Genomic DNA, 14,317 nt, shown 5'->3' with positions numbered 1-14,317 from the left:
ATCTATCCAACTATACTCTTAGCCCAGCAGAAGAATCTGTCCTATCTCGGGGCCTCTCCTTTTGCCCCTCCACCTCCACAAACATGATACAGTTCTGTGGTGACCTAGAATCCTATTTTCGACGTCTCCAACTCAAGGAATATTTCCAACACACCTCTGAACAAATTAAATTTGTTAGTCTCTAAGGTGCCTCAAGTACTCCTTTTCTTTTTGCGAATACAGACTAACATGGCTGCTACTCTGAAACCTGTGAACATATAGATCATTGTTGCAACCACTGTTATATATTTACAGCAAATATTGTACAAAGGTTGTGGAGTGAGGTGTCTATGAAAAGGTTATGATTTGCTGGTTATGATTATGCTATCTGTATGCATGTATCATTTATGTATTTAAAGTTATAAGTATTGACTCTATACTGTCTGTATTTCAAACTTGTGCTATGCTTCTGGGTGACAGAAGTCCTCTCTGTTTGGCTGGTTTGGCATGCTTTAATAGTAAAGGAACTCCAGTTTTGGGCTATAACTGCCCTGCTCTAAGCAATTTGTCCTGAACTGATACTCAGTTGTGTCCCGCCAGAGACCTCAACGTTACAGGGGGACTCTGACCTGGGGGGTTAGAGTTGGAGGGCTGTGATCAGAGGGGCTGTGATCCGAGGGGGTTGGAGTCAGGGGGCTATGCTTGGGAAGGGTTGGAGTGGGGATGATGTGACCTGTGGGGTTGAAGTGGCTGTGATCGGGAGAAGGGGGGTTGGAGGGGGAGGGGGACTGTGACCAGGGGGTTGGAGTAGCTGTGATCGGAGGGATGGATTGGGGGACTGTGACCAGGGGAGGGGGGCTCCAGGGGCCGGGGGACCCTTGGCAAGGCCATGCCCTCTGGGCACTCACTCATAGGCGCAGGTGGGGGAGATGTCATGGAGGACGGGGTTTGGGCGGTACTGGAATGGCTCCAGGGCAGGGAACTGCTGCCCATCTATCCACAGGTCCACGGGGACAGAGCGCAGGTTGCTGGCTGCAGGGCTGGTGCAGCGGATCTCAGTGGGGCTGGGGACAGAGGACAGCACAACATGGAGACAAACAGACCCCTGGCTGGGCTGCAGGCTGCACCGCAACTCACCCTGGCCCACCCCCACTCCTCCCAGTGACCCGCCTGGACCAGCACAGCCAACACCCCCACACTGGCCATCCCATGGCTAGGAGCGCGCCCGGCCCCATCCGTGCCCCAACAGGCCCTGGCAGTCCTGGGGCAGGAGCTCCCCCCGGGGCTCTGCCCCGCAGATGGACCCTGGGCACTGCAGACAGATGTAGGCTCTAACACACTGCAGAGGGTCAGTGGCACCAGACACCATCCAAAGGACCCCACCTGGATGTTTATGTATAAACATGACCTCCGTGGAACACACACATCCATATAGAGCTGGCATCACCCGGCCACACTAACCCAGCTGCTCAGCCATGCTGACCCGGCCTCACCACACCCGGCCACGCCAATCCAGCTGCACCCAGCCACGTCGACCCAGCCGCCCCCAGCAGAGCAACCCAGCCACACCCAGTGACAATGACCCAGCCACAGCGATCCAGCTGCATCTGGCCATACCAAGCCAGCCACACCAAGCCAGCCACACCCCGACATGCTGACCTGACCGCACCGACCCGGCCACACCAACCCAGCCCGTTCAGCCACACCTGGCCATGCTGACCCATGCCAAACAGAGCAAGACCACCTGAGAGTCCAATTCGGGCAAAGTAGCCCCCAGGCCATTCTGACCTAACCCTTCCCAGCTGGACTGCCCACCGTCTGGATGTCGAACACGAAGGCTTTAGAGCCAATGGCCCAAGCCCAGCCCCCCAAGCCCAGCCCCCCAAGCCAATGCAGCAATGAGAACTCCATGCTTGCTGTACCTCTGCTGCCCTGCCATGGGGCACTCCACCCCTGCGAGCGTCACTCTCCAGCTGCTGCCCACAGTCAGGTTTCGGCCCCGGATAGAGAGCTGGGTCCCGCCAGCCATCGGACCGTATGCAGGGTGGATGGCTGTGATGTTCGGTACCTGTGGAGCCACAGAGGGCACAGGGCCTTTACTAAGGGAAGTGAGGGGTAGGGCATCCCCAAAGAAGAATCTTTCCAGCATGCTGCCCGCCAGCCAGACGCCTCCCTGCCGGACACAAAGCACGGCCCAGGGAGAGGGTAAGCCCCTGGGGAGGGCCCTGCCCCTCTGACACAAAACGGGATGCCGGAGCAGGGCGGCCCATGACTGCCACAGCAGAGCTGTCTCCATTGCACATGCTGGGGCTGCCCAGCAGCTGCCATAGGAGCTCCATCAGGGAGGAAGCTGGCCACAGGCTCAGCCCAGCCTCCAGCGAGGGAGGGGTGGTGATGGGATGCTGCAATGCCTGGCGCCACTGATGGCCCCCCCAGTGCCCAGGGGTGCGCTATGTATGCTGTGGGAGGGTCCCAGCTGGGCACCTGGCCCTGCTTACAGAGGGGCTGGGCCCGACACGTGATAGGAATGAGCCGCTGGCTGGAGAGCAGGTGGGGCACTCTGCCAACCCTGCTCTTGGGGCTGCCGTCACCAGGGTCCCAGTTGGCACTGAGGGACTGCGCTCCCAGGCAGGCTCCATTGCCGACCCCTGGCTCCAGCTGTTGGGGGCAGCTCTCCTCCAGGGCTGTCCCTGCAGCTGGGTGGTGGGCAGGGGAAAGGACGTACCACGAAGACGAAGCCACTGAGGGATGAGGAGCCACTGACGTGGAAGAGCGGGTCCCTCGTCTGCTCCTTGATGGTGAGCTGAACCATGACAGGCACCGACACCGCCTGGGTGCTGTTTAGCTCCAGCTCGCACACCAGCACGTCCACAGCAGCCGTGCTGCGGGGCAGCACGGGGGGCCTGCGGGACACAGCAGGGAGCACAGAGACACGGGCAGAATCCCACCCCAGCCAGAGAGGACAACAGCAGGGCCCAGGTGCCTCTGCTTCTCCTTCCACACCCCTCTCGTCTCCTGTCCCCACGCGCAGAGTGGGGGCACCAGCTGGGGAGCCGTGGCTCTGAGAGGGAAAGTCACTGGATTCTGTCACCAAAACCACCCTGGCAGTCGCTGAACACCTCTGGTACAAACCCCAGTGGGTGCCACCAGCTGCCCATGCTCCGGGTCTGATGGCAAACCAGCTGGTGCCCCTCACTCCCGACCCATAGCCCCTCCTGCCCATACTACTCCAGCCCCCTGCTAAAAGGCCCAGTTGCTTGGGGCAGTGGCTGTATGATGTAGGGCAGAACTCGCCTGGGTGCCAGCACTGGTGACTCGAGCCGTAGGGAAAGGCCAGTGGCTGCAAGCCTGGAGGAGCTGAGCCCAGCCTGCACTGCCGCCCATTTCCACTCAAGAAAGCTGCCAGCTTCTGGCACCAGTACGTGGAGGGGCCTCACCTGGGAAGATGCTGTGGCTCAAATGCGGACAGAGCAGGGGCCAGGGTCATACTAAAGAGAGAGGCCCACCGGGGGTGGCGGGCAAGGGGGAGAGGTAGCTGACCCAAGAACCACCCCATTCTGCCTTCTCCCTGATACCTAAACTGGGGAAGGTAGTGGGTGTGTGCCCCAAGCATCCCGCATGCTGAATAGGGAAGGTGCCTCTTCCCCCATCCCCACCCATGTTCTGAGCTGCTGCTGACCAGGAAGGAAGGCCCCACCCCCAGGCGAGCCAGCAGGAGACACCTCTATCCCCAGATCAGTGGCAGCCCCAACAGCAGACCCGGAGCCCCTCCGCCGCCCCCTACCTCCTGTCCAGGCTCTTCTCAGGCAGCACAGTGCAGTTCCTCTGCCCCACCGTCACCCAGTAGGTGCTGCTGGCCACGGGGGACCAAATGGCGGCAGTGAAGTGCGGATGCGACTGGAAGCCCATCCCACAGAGTGTCACCCGGGTGCGGCCATACAAGGGGGCACTTCGGGGGTAGAACTGAGGGGAAACAAGGCAGCGTCACATCCCCAGCCCACCCCAGCCCCCCCAACATCCTGACTCTGCCCTTGGACCCTCAACAGCAGCACAGGGCTCGCCCACCCAGCCCACGGGCAGCAGGTAGGTAGCCTAGGTGGGGAAGGGAGGGTGCAGGCCAGAGGCTGGCCCCGTGACAAAGCCTCTTGGTGAGCCCTGGGCCATGGCAGGAGGCACATCCAATGGCAGGCTGAGGGGACCCCAGTGCACTGACTCCCTCGTGGGGGCGGGGGGCAGCAGGGGATGGCATTGGGTGCCGTGTCCACCTTCCCCCTTGTCCAAACCCATGTGTTATCCCTGCGGCCACTGCTGACGTGATGGACCCAGCGTGGCTCACACCCCAGGGACCAAACCAGCAGCCTCCAGAGCCCCGGGCAGGAGCTGCAACAGCTCAAGAGCTCCCCAGCGCCGAGGGGACTTGTGATGGCCCCCATGCAGTGGGCTGTCCCTAGGGGGCCTCTAATAGCTCCCTGTCCAGCAGGCCGCCCTGAGGGGACCCGTGACAGCTCCCCGACCGGCAGCACAACCCAAGAGGACCCATGATAGCTCTCTGCCCAGCTGGATACCCCTAGGAAACCCACGTCAGCTCCCCACCCAGCAGGACACCCTGAGGAGGCCAGTGGCAGCTCCCCGCCTGGCAGGACCCCCTAAGGGGGCCCATGGCAGCTCCCCGGCAGGCAGCAGTCCTGTGGAATGGCAATGCTGGGAAAAGAACCTCTTCCAGTACTGGAGTTTATAACTTCTTCTAATGCAACTTAGCAGCTGGGCATGAGGAGGAGATGTCTGCAAGTGCTGCACGGATTCTGGACAAGTGAGGAGGGCTTTAAACTAGGTTCACCAGGGAAAGGAGACCAAAACCATGAGGTAAGTGGGGAAGTGGGATACTGGGAGGAAGCACATGCAGAAGCACACGAGAGGGAAGGGCTCCTGCCTCATACTGAGAAAGAGGGACGATCAGTGAGTTATCAGACATAGGTGAGGTTTTTCGTAGGAGTGGGTGGGTGAGATTCTGTGGCCTGCATTGTGCAGGAGTTCGGACTAGATGATCAGAATGGTCCCTTCTGACCTTAGTATCTATGAATCTCAAGTGCCTATACACAAATGCAAGAAGCCTGGGAAACAAGCAGGGAGAACTGGAAGTCCTGGCACAGTCAAGGAATTATGATTTGATTGGAATAACAGAGACTTGGTGGGATAATTCACATGACTGGAGTTCTGTCATGGATGGATATAAACTGTTCAGAAAGGACAGGCAGGGCAGAAAAGATGGGGGAGTTGCATTGTATGTAAGAGAGCAGTATGACTGCTCAGAGCTCCGGTTTGAAACTGCAGAAAAATCTGAGTCTCTCTGGATTAAGTTTAGAAGTGTGAGCAACATGGGTGATGTCGTGGTGGGAGCCTGCTATAGAGCACCAGACCAGGGGGATGAGGTGGAAGAGGCTTTCTTCAGGCAACTAACAGAAGTTACTAGATCGCAGGCTCTGGTTCTTATGGGAGACTTCAATCACCCTGATATCTGCTGGGAGAGCAATACAGCAGTGCACAGACAATCCAGGAAGTTTTTGGAAAGTGTAGGGGACAATTTCCTGGTGCAAGTGCTGGAGGAACCAACTGGGGCAGAGCTCTTCTTGACCTGCTGCTCACAAACAGGGAAGAATTAATAGGGGAAGCAAAAGTGGATGGGAACCTGGGAGGCAGTGACCATGAAATGGTCGAGTTCAGGATCCTGACACTGGGAAGAAAGGAGAGCAGCAGAATACGGACCCTGGTCTTCAGAAAAGCAGACTTTGACTCCCTCAAGGAACTGATGGGCAGGATCCCCTGGGAGAATAACATGAGGGGGAAAGGAGTCTGGGAGAGCTGGCTGTATTTTAAAGAATCCTTATTGAGGTTACAGGGACAAACCATCCTGATGTGTAGAAAGAATAGTAAATATGGCAGGCGACCAGCTTGACTTAACAGTGAAATCCTTGCTGATCTTAAACACAAAAAAGAAGCTTACAAGAAGTGGAAGATTGGACAAATGACCTGGGAAGAGTATAATAATATTGCTCAGGCATGCAGGAGTGAAATGAGGAAGGCCAAATCACACCTGGAGTTGCAGCTAGCAAAAGATGTTAAGAAGGGTTTCTTCAAATATGTTAGCAAGAAGAAGAAAGTCAAGGAAAATGTGGGCCCCTTACTGAATGAGGGAGGCAACCTAGTGACAGAGGAGGTGGAAAAAGCTAATGTACTCAATGCTTTTTTTGTCTCTGTCTTCACGAACAAGGTCAGTTCCCAGACTGCTGCACTGGGCAGCACAGCATGGGGAGGAGGTGACCAGCCCTCTGTGAAGAAAGAAGCGGTTTGGGACTATTTAGAAAAGCTGGATGAGCACAAGTCCATGGGGCCGGATGCGCTGCATCCAAGAGTGGTAAAGGAGATGGCGGATGTGATTGCAGAGCTATTGGCCACTATCTTTGAAAACGCATGATGATCGGCGGAAGTCCCGGACAACTGGAGAAAGGCTAATGTCGTGCCCATGTTTAAAAAAAGGAAGAAGGAGGGTCCTGGGAACTACAGGCCAGTCAGCCTCACCTCAGTCCCTGGAAAAGTCATGGAGCAGGTCCTCAAGCAATCAATTCTGAAGCACTTAGAGGAGAAGAAAGTGATCAGGAACAGTCAGCATGGATTCACCAAGGGAAGGTCATGCCTGACTAATCTAATTGCCTTCTATGATGAGATAACTGGCTCTGTGGATCAGGGGAAAGCAGTGGATGTGTTGTTCCTTGACTTTAGCAAAGCTTTGGATATGGTCTCCCACAGTATTCTTGCCAGCAAGTTAAAAAAGTATGGGCTCGATGAATGGACTATAAGGTGGATAGGAAGTTGGCTAGATTGTCGCGCTCAACGGTTAGGGATCAATGGCTGCATGTCTAGTTGGCAGCCAGTATCAAGCGGAGTGCCCCAAAGGTCGGTCCTCACGCCGGTTTTGTTCAATATCTTCATTAATGATCTGGAGGATGGTGTGGATTGCACCCTCAGCAAGTTTGCAGATGACACTAAATTGGGAGGAGAGGTAGATATGCTGGAGGGTAGGGATAGGATACAGAGGGACCTAGACAAATTAGAGGATTGGGCCAAAAGAAATCTGATGAGGTTCAACAAGGACAAGTGCAGAGTCCTGCACTTAGGATGGAAGAATCCCATGCACTGCTACAGACTAGGGACCGAATGGCTAGGCAGCAGTTCTGCGGAAAAGGACCTAGGGGTTACAGTGGATGAGGAGCTGGATATGAGTCAACAGTGTGCCGTTGTTGCCAAGAAGGCCAATGGCATTTTGGGATGTATAAGTAGGGGCACTGCCAGCAGATCCAGGGACGTTATCGTTCCCCTCTATTCGACATTGGTGAGGCCTCATCTGGAGTACTGTGTCCAGTTTTGGGCCCCACACTACAAGAAGGATGTGGAAAAATTGGAAAATGTCCAGCGGAGGGCAACAAAAATGATTCGGGGACTGGAACACATGACTTATGAGGAGAGGCTGAGGGAACTGGGATTGTTTAGTCTGTGGAAGAGAAGAATGAGGGAGGATTTGATAGCTGCTTTAAACTACCTGACAGGGGGTTCCAAAGAGGATGGATCTGGACTGTTCTCAGATGACAGAACAAGGAATAATGGTCTCAAGTTGCAGTGGGGGAGGTTTACATTGGATATTAGGAAAAACTTTTTCACTAGGAGGGTGGTGAAACACAGGAATGCATTACCTAGGGAGGTGGTGGAATCTCCTTCCTTAGAAGTTTTTAAGGTCAGGCTTGACAAAGCCCTGGCTGGGATGATTTAGTTGGGGATTGGTCCTGCTTTGAGCAGGGAGTTGGACTAGATGACCTCCTGAGGTCCCTTCCAACCCTGATATTCTATGATTCTATGACCAGCCATCCGAGGGCTGAGATGCGGGGGAAAGGAGGCATTTCCCCATGTTAACAGAGAGATGTTTTTATACCACTTGCTGCCATCCCATGGGTCACTCTGCTGGTGAGTTTGAGGCCTTTCCCCTCCCTGTGTCTCTCTGCTCTGTCCTGACTGTCAGCTGGTCAGGACAGCTATCTGTTACCCTGGGTGTGTACAGCGCCCAGCACAGTGGAACCCTTATCCTCACATTCTGCAGCAATACAGAGCCCTCGGTGTAACCAGCCCTTGCCGGGGAGCTGGCCTTTGGCAAGGTTTGAGGGGAAACTGAACTAACAAGGCTATGGCTATTGGAAAAACAATTCTGACGTATAAGCACGCTCAGAAGCAGCTGCTAACAGTCCCCTCTGCCCTGTCTGAGTCTCTGCAGGAGGGAGGTGGTGGGAGAAGGAGTTTGTTGTTGCAGAGGACCACGTGTGGCCTCGCCTAGCAGTGGGAACCCTGGAAAACTGCCTGGAGATGGGAGACGCTAGCCACTGGTGACCAGGAGGCCAAGTCCAGCTTGGCAGTCAGGCGGTTCTGGGCAGTGGGAGGACAAAGGGCTGAGGAGAGAGGACCCCGGTGACCTGACCAGCCAGTTTAGGCCAGTGGGCAACAAAGGATGGAAGAGAGGAGCCCCAGGCACCTGTTTATCTGGGACAGAAGACAAAAGACAGGGGAGGAGCTGTTGGGGGAAGATGATGTAGGATGATCGGCTGGAAGGAGAGGGCTTCTGGACTGGGAAGAGAGAGCAGCCAGAGCCCACCTGGATGCAGGAGAGACATAGATGTAAGGTGCTGAGGGTTGCTAGGCCTGAGGGCCTAGAGAGTTTCCTGTGCTGTGTTCAGATGCTCAGTAAACCCTCCTGTTTTATGCTGGCTGAGAGTCACTCCAGTCTAGAGATCAGGGTTGCATCATTCCCTCTGGGGGTGGAGGCCCTGGTGGTCCAGAGCAAGCGGACTCTCTGAGGGGGCCCATGGCAAGAGACAGACATGCTGAAGGGTCAGAGAGGTGCGGTTCTGGGGAGCCTATGGTTTAACCCCCGAGAAAGAGCAGACCCCTGAGAAGAGCTGTTGTACTGAAGGTGGTTCCTCCCAGGGACTGTATGGAGCGGAGAAAGAGCACTCGTCCTGGGAGTCTGTGACATAGGTCAGTTACCTGAGACCCGAATGAGAGGGCACGAGAAATGCCAATAAAATATCGCCTGATCTAGGGAAGGGAGGACAGGGGCATCTGTTCTCCCTGTCTCATAGCAGAAGGGCAGAGAACAAACAATGACATTAAAAGATGGGACATTCAAACCAATAAAAGGCAATACTTCTACACACCACATGTGGGCAGACTGTGAACTCACTGCCACCAGAAGCTGCAGAGGCCAGGAACTCGACACAATGCAAAAAGGGATTGGACGTGGGCACGGACAACGAGAATAGCCAGAGCTGTCATAATTAATAACAAATCTGGCAGGATATTGAACCTTCTGCCTCAGAGCTTAAACCAACCAATTAGAGACCAAGAGGAGACCTGCGTGTGGAGGGCTGACACCTCTGAAACCTCAGCGCTGGCCCCTGGGAAGCTGGACTGGATGGATCTCCACTCTAACCCAGTCTGGCAATGCCCATTTTCCTCTGATAGGCGACAAACCCTGCCCTCTCCCCCCAGCCTGGCACAAAGCTAGTCCCAGCCAAGAGCAGCATGTCCCCTGCCAGCCCCCCTGGGGAGAGGGAAATGCCCAGATTACTGCAGAGCTAGGAAAGGGGATCGGGGGTGAGCACAAAGGAAAGGCTGGATCAGCGCAGCAGCCAGGAGGTACCACTCCCTCCAGGGCAGGGTCGGCAGCGGGTGGGCTTTGGGTCTGGGGCCCTAGGAGCTGCATGTAGCAAGGGGATGTATCAAGCTGCACCGGAGAAAGCAGAGTGCAAAGCGAGGACAGGGCAGGGCAGGAGCCAGCACAGCATCCGAGGAGGAACAGAAGGGACAGAGCGGGGGGTGGTTCAAGGGCCTACGTCAGTGAGGACAGGAGGGCAGCTCTTCTCGTTCCATAGTGCCGCGCAGTCCTTCTGCCGAGTGCACGCACCCCCGCACCAGCCGCACTGCATGAGGCGCTCTGCCTGCAGGCAGCGCTGGCATGTCACGAAGTGGCGGCAGCCTGGGCCGGTGAGGGCAACTTTAAACACCTTCAGGAGAAAAGGAGAACGTCAGTGCACAGGGCCGAGGCTTGCGGAGATCTCAGGGCAGCCGCAAAGCACCCACTGAACGGGGACCCCCACACACCCCTCAGCGCCAGGAGGGCAGGACACAGCCTTCCTGCAGTTGGCATGCCCTTGGGCACAGCCATTGCTACCTCCCAGCCACGGGTGAAGGGCAGCAATGAACCCTGCAGCCCACCCAGTACATCTCCCCATGACAGACCAGCTGGTGGCCCATGGCTCCGATCCCATTTGGGGCCAGGGCAGAGAGTGGCTTCCCGACCCAGGCAAAGGGGGAGACCCCAGCCCAGCGAGGTTGGGGTGAACTCTCGCCTGACTCACCTTGTTTCCAGTGGCGAAGAACAGAGAGTCCTCCAGCCGGCCAACCTCCCTCAGCACCGGCAGCTCCTTGCCCAGGGAGAAATTAGCCAAGGTGACAGTGTAGGAGCTGGATCGCTGAAGCACCACCTGAGTGGGGGCAGTGACCGCATTCAGAGAGCTAGCAACTCCAGGGAAAGCCGGGAGCATGGCCCAGCCGACCCCGCAGAAGAAGAGCAGCGCTGCCCTGGGTGGGAACCGTGTCCCGGCCCCCTGCAATCCAAGGGAAGTGGGGGTCTATTGTGTCCGCACGGTCCTCCAGTGCTGCCCAGGCCCAGCCAGTGGCCTGACCACACAGCTGGATGAAGGCAGCTGCCTCCTCCAGGCCCAGCCAGTGGCACGGAGAGGCTACAGTAGTGGCAGCAAGACAATAGCGCCAGGGCAAGGAATGGAGAGGTGCTTTGGATTGGGCACAGTCCAGTCAGTCTCACGGGTCATTGTAACTGGCAGTCAGCCACAGAGCCCCAAGTCCAGGCATGATTCACCCCATTTCATCCGGCCCGTGTCAGTTCCACAGGATGGATGGCCTGTGTGGGCTTTGGAAACCGCTGGAGCATCCCAGGGCACGTCACCCCCTGCTGGAGGGGCTGGCATTGCAGTCCCCGGGAATGGAGACAGGGCACAGCCGTGGAGCCAAGTCTACCTGCATGATGCGCCCCTCCGCCGTGCCCAGGTGGGCGACCGTCACATTGCCCTGGGCCTCCACGAAGATCGAAGTTAGCAGAACTCCGGCCATGTGCCCATTGAACAGATCCACCTTGTAGGGGGCCATGGTGACCAGGGTGGGCTTGTTCCAGCAGCTGGTATCCACCACCGGAGATGAGAGGTTCACCTGGGACATCACACAGTATTAGCTCCCTGCAGCAACTCCCCCACCCCCCATCTTCCTCCCCCCACAGCTGCCCGGTGTCACACATGGACCTGCCAGTGCTCCCACTGCATCTGGGGCCACTGCCCCCGCCCTGCCACTCGCTGCTCCCTCTGACAGCCATCCATGAGCCATCCTAAGTAAATGATTGGCCCAGAACATCACCCATGGAGCTACACAGAACTTGGCACCTGCGGGTGTGGGTAACCTTTGGACTTGGCGCTGGCTGGGCGAGGAGCAGGGGATTCCCCTAATCTCCAGCCCCCGTTTCTGCAGAAGCCCGGGCCAGCTGGGGATCACCAGCATCGAGAGAAACCTAGCCACAGGTCCAGCTGTTAAGCTGAAGACAAGAGATCCTGCTAAGGAACAGATATTGCCGGCAGCTGCAGGGGAACCAGCAGCAGCTCCTGGGCATTTGGATGAACGCCATGTCGGCGGCTCCCGGGCAATTTTAGAGCCGTTTCCCCTGCAAAGAAGTCTCTCTTGGGATAACAGGCAAACTCCCTGCCTTGATCCCAGAGTTTCCCAGCCCGGGAAACTTGTGACACACACACTGCCGGATGGAGACCTCCTGCCCTGGGCCCTGCAGCCAGCGAACCGAACCTGAGCTGCCAGCGCCAAGGCCTCCCAAAGGAAGCTGATGATCAGGGCGTAGGACGGACAGGGAGGAGAAGGACAAATGTCCTCAATGTTCTGGGTCACATAGCAGCGCCCTTGGAAACCCGTCTCCATTGCCTGGCCTAGAGCCACATCCATGGGCCTGGCACGGACCGCCCTACAGGGAGGCTCCATGGGATCTGATGCAGGCCATCCCTGGGGGTGAGGCCACTACTGCTAGGGCCCTGCTAGCTAGTCACCCCAGGGGCAGGAGGGACCACTGGCACCAGCAGGTGGGTCAGAACACACTGGTGAAGATTACAATCGGAGCAGAGTGGCACATTAAGCCTGTGATGGGACATTCAGGACTGGGGTCATAGGAAGCAAAGCCCCCTCTGGCTACAGCCAGAGGTCCCAGAGATGAGGACGCAGAGCTTCTGTCCTGCCTCGCGTTGGCTGTGTACCATTTGCTATCCCGTTGTAGAGTCCACGGGCAGCTCCTAACTTAAGGCCTGTTTGCCTCTCGCTTACGCAACTCAGCTGTCTCGCCCTGGAGTCATAACATCCACCCCTTCCTCCACGTGCATCAGCACCTGACCCGGCGGGAGCAGGCAGCCCAATTTCCCTGCCTTTGGGACTCGCACAGCTCCAGGCAGCTGCTGTGGAAGAGGAGGGTGGCCGTCTGTAAACAGAGCATGAGCTCATGCCAGGCGCTTTCGGGAAATGGACAAGACATCTGGCAAGAGCTCAGACTCAGTGTCCTTCCACTCCCAAAGTAGGGGCTTGAGGCAAAGGACTTGGCCTGACCATGCAATGCACAATAGTGGAAGGAAGGAGATGAAGCTGGACTGAAAGGCCACAGCAGCCTCTGTGTCTGTGGAGGAAGGATTTTCCATCACACTCCCAGGAAACGTGGTGGGTTCCCATTCCCTCCAGGGCAGAACCCCCAGGAGATGAAAACCGGGGAGAGGCAAGGAGTCCAGCTGAGATCAGGGCTCAGTATACAGCCTCAGGCTGGGCTACACTTAAAAATCCAATTGTCCCAGCGATGGCACTTGGCTGAGAAACCGTCACCCCAATCACGGTAGTTATGCTGGCCTAACCCCCAGTGCAGACACAGCTAGGCCAACAGAATTCTCCCTTTATCTAGCTACCACCTCTCGGAGAGCTGGATTCACTCCAGCCATGGGAAAACCCCTTAGCTGTCACAGGAAGTGTCTAGGCTGCAGCTCTACCGGGGCACAGCCGCAGCGCCGTAGCTGTGCAGCTGCAGACACATTCCGGCCCACCCCCTCCTCTACCCAGTCACGAGGCAAAGGGCTGCCCTGCTGCGCCCTATCCCAAACAGCCTCCGCCTCGCCTCATCACCCCCCTCCATGCCCCAGCCACCCGCAGCATTTCACAGCCTCCAGGGGCTGAAGTTCACCACCTCTGATTCTTCCGGCGTGGGGAGCTTCCCCCTACACATCTGCACCTGCTTAGAAAAAAATCCAGCTATGCTCTGCTACTTGCAGACACAGAGTCCCCCTGGGGGAGCAGTAAGAGCTGCAGGAGGGGCTCCCGATGGGACTCCTGTCGCAAGCACTTCCCATCTTCGCAGCGCAGCACACGACAAACCATGGCACAGGAACACCAGGGAGGTTACACAGCCCGGCCTTCAGACGTTAGGAAACAGGACATTAAAGGGCACCCGTGCACCTTGAATTCGGCCCCTGGGGTGACTGCGTTACGGTGCAGTCTTTAATTACAGGACTGCCGTCCTGCTTCCCCGCGGGTGAGCGTGTCACGGCTGTGTCCTAATGCACATACACAAGGGGCCAAAGGCTTTCAAAAAGCAAACTGCAAATCCAGAAATGCCATCTTGTGGCATCATACTGAGCCCCAGATGGGTCACCAGCAGGGTTGGGACTGTTAGACGCACTGCACAGACCTCTGCCCCTGGAGCAACCCACATCAGTAGTAGGTCGTCATCCTCTCCCAGGCCAGGAGGATGAGACGCACGCTTTGCTGGGGGCTCCCAGTTAGCTGCTGGTGGTAGAGGAACGGTGAGATGCAGGGATCTCTGCTTCCATTCCTGGGCTTGGAGGGGAGCCCAGACTCTTCTGACATTTTTCCCAAGCTGTCCCATCCCCTCCAACCTGTCCCAGTCCTGTCTCTTCCCCACCCTGGCTTCTTGCCTACCCAGGCTGTCTCCAGTCCTCAGGCTTCTCATCCCAGTCCCTGTCTCCTTGTCCAGCCAGTCCCAGTCCCTCCTCCAGCTACTTGTCCAATCTGTCTCTCTCCTATCCCCAGGGCTGATGCCCTAGATCCCTTCCCAGGCTCCTCAGCTAACCTGTCTCCACTGAATCCCCTCGCCAGCTCCATGGCCAAGTCTCTTGGC

The 14,317-nt window shown here is 57.0% G+C and overlaps 1 protein-coding gene across 2 annotated transcripts in view; it reads right to left on the bottom strand.

Moving 5' to 3' along the window:
• The window catches only part of MST1R (macrophage stimulating 1 receptor), a 52,222-nt gene that overhangs the window by 13,048 nt on the left and 24,857 nt on the right, over positions 1–14,317 (bottom strand). For both annotated transcript variants that reach the window (XM_043518371.1, XM_038410960.2), the window contains exons 3-9: positions 11,116–11,304; positions 10,437–10,562; positions 9,912–10,082; positions 3,764–3,942; positions 2,705–2,882; positions 1,902–2,047; positions 888–1,043 (exon numbers count right to left, since the gene is read on the bottom strand). In XM_043518371.1, the coding sequence (XP_043374306.1) occupies positions 888–1,043; positions 1,902–2,047; positions 2,705–2,882; positions 3,764–3,942; positions 9,912–10,082; positions 10,437–10,562; positions 11,116–11,304 (1,145 nt within the window). The remainder of the gene's footprint in view (positions 1–887; positions 1,044–1,901; positions 2,048–2,704; positions 2,883–3,763; positions 3,943–9,911; positions 10,083–10,436; positions 10,563–11,115; positions 11,305–14,317) is intronic.

Source organism: Dermochelys coriacea, chromosome 7, assembly GCF_009764565.3.
Source record: "Dermochelys coriacea isolate rDerCor1 chromosome 7, rDerCor1.pri.v4, whole genome shotgun sequence".
Lineage (NCBI taxonomy): Eukaryota > Metazoa > Chordata > Testudines > Dermochelyidae > Dermochelys > Dermochelys coriacea.
The sequence above is the reverse complement of the archived record's forward strand: the minus strand, read 5'-3'. Positions and strand labels throughout refer to the sequence as shown.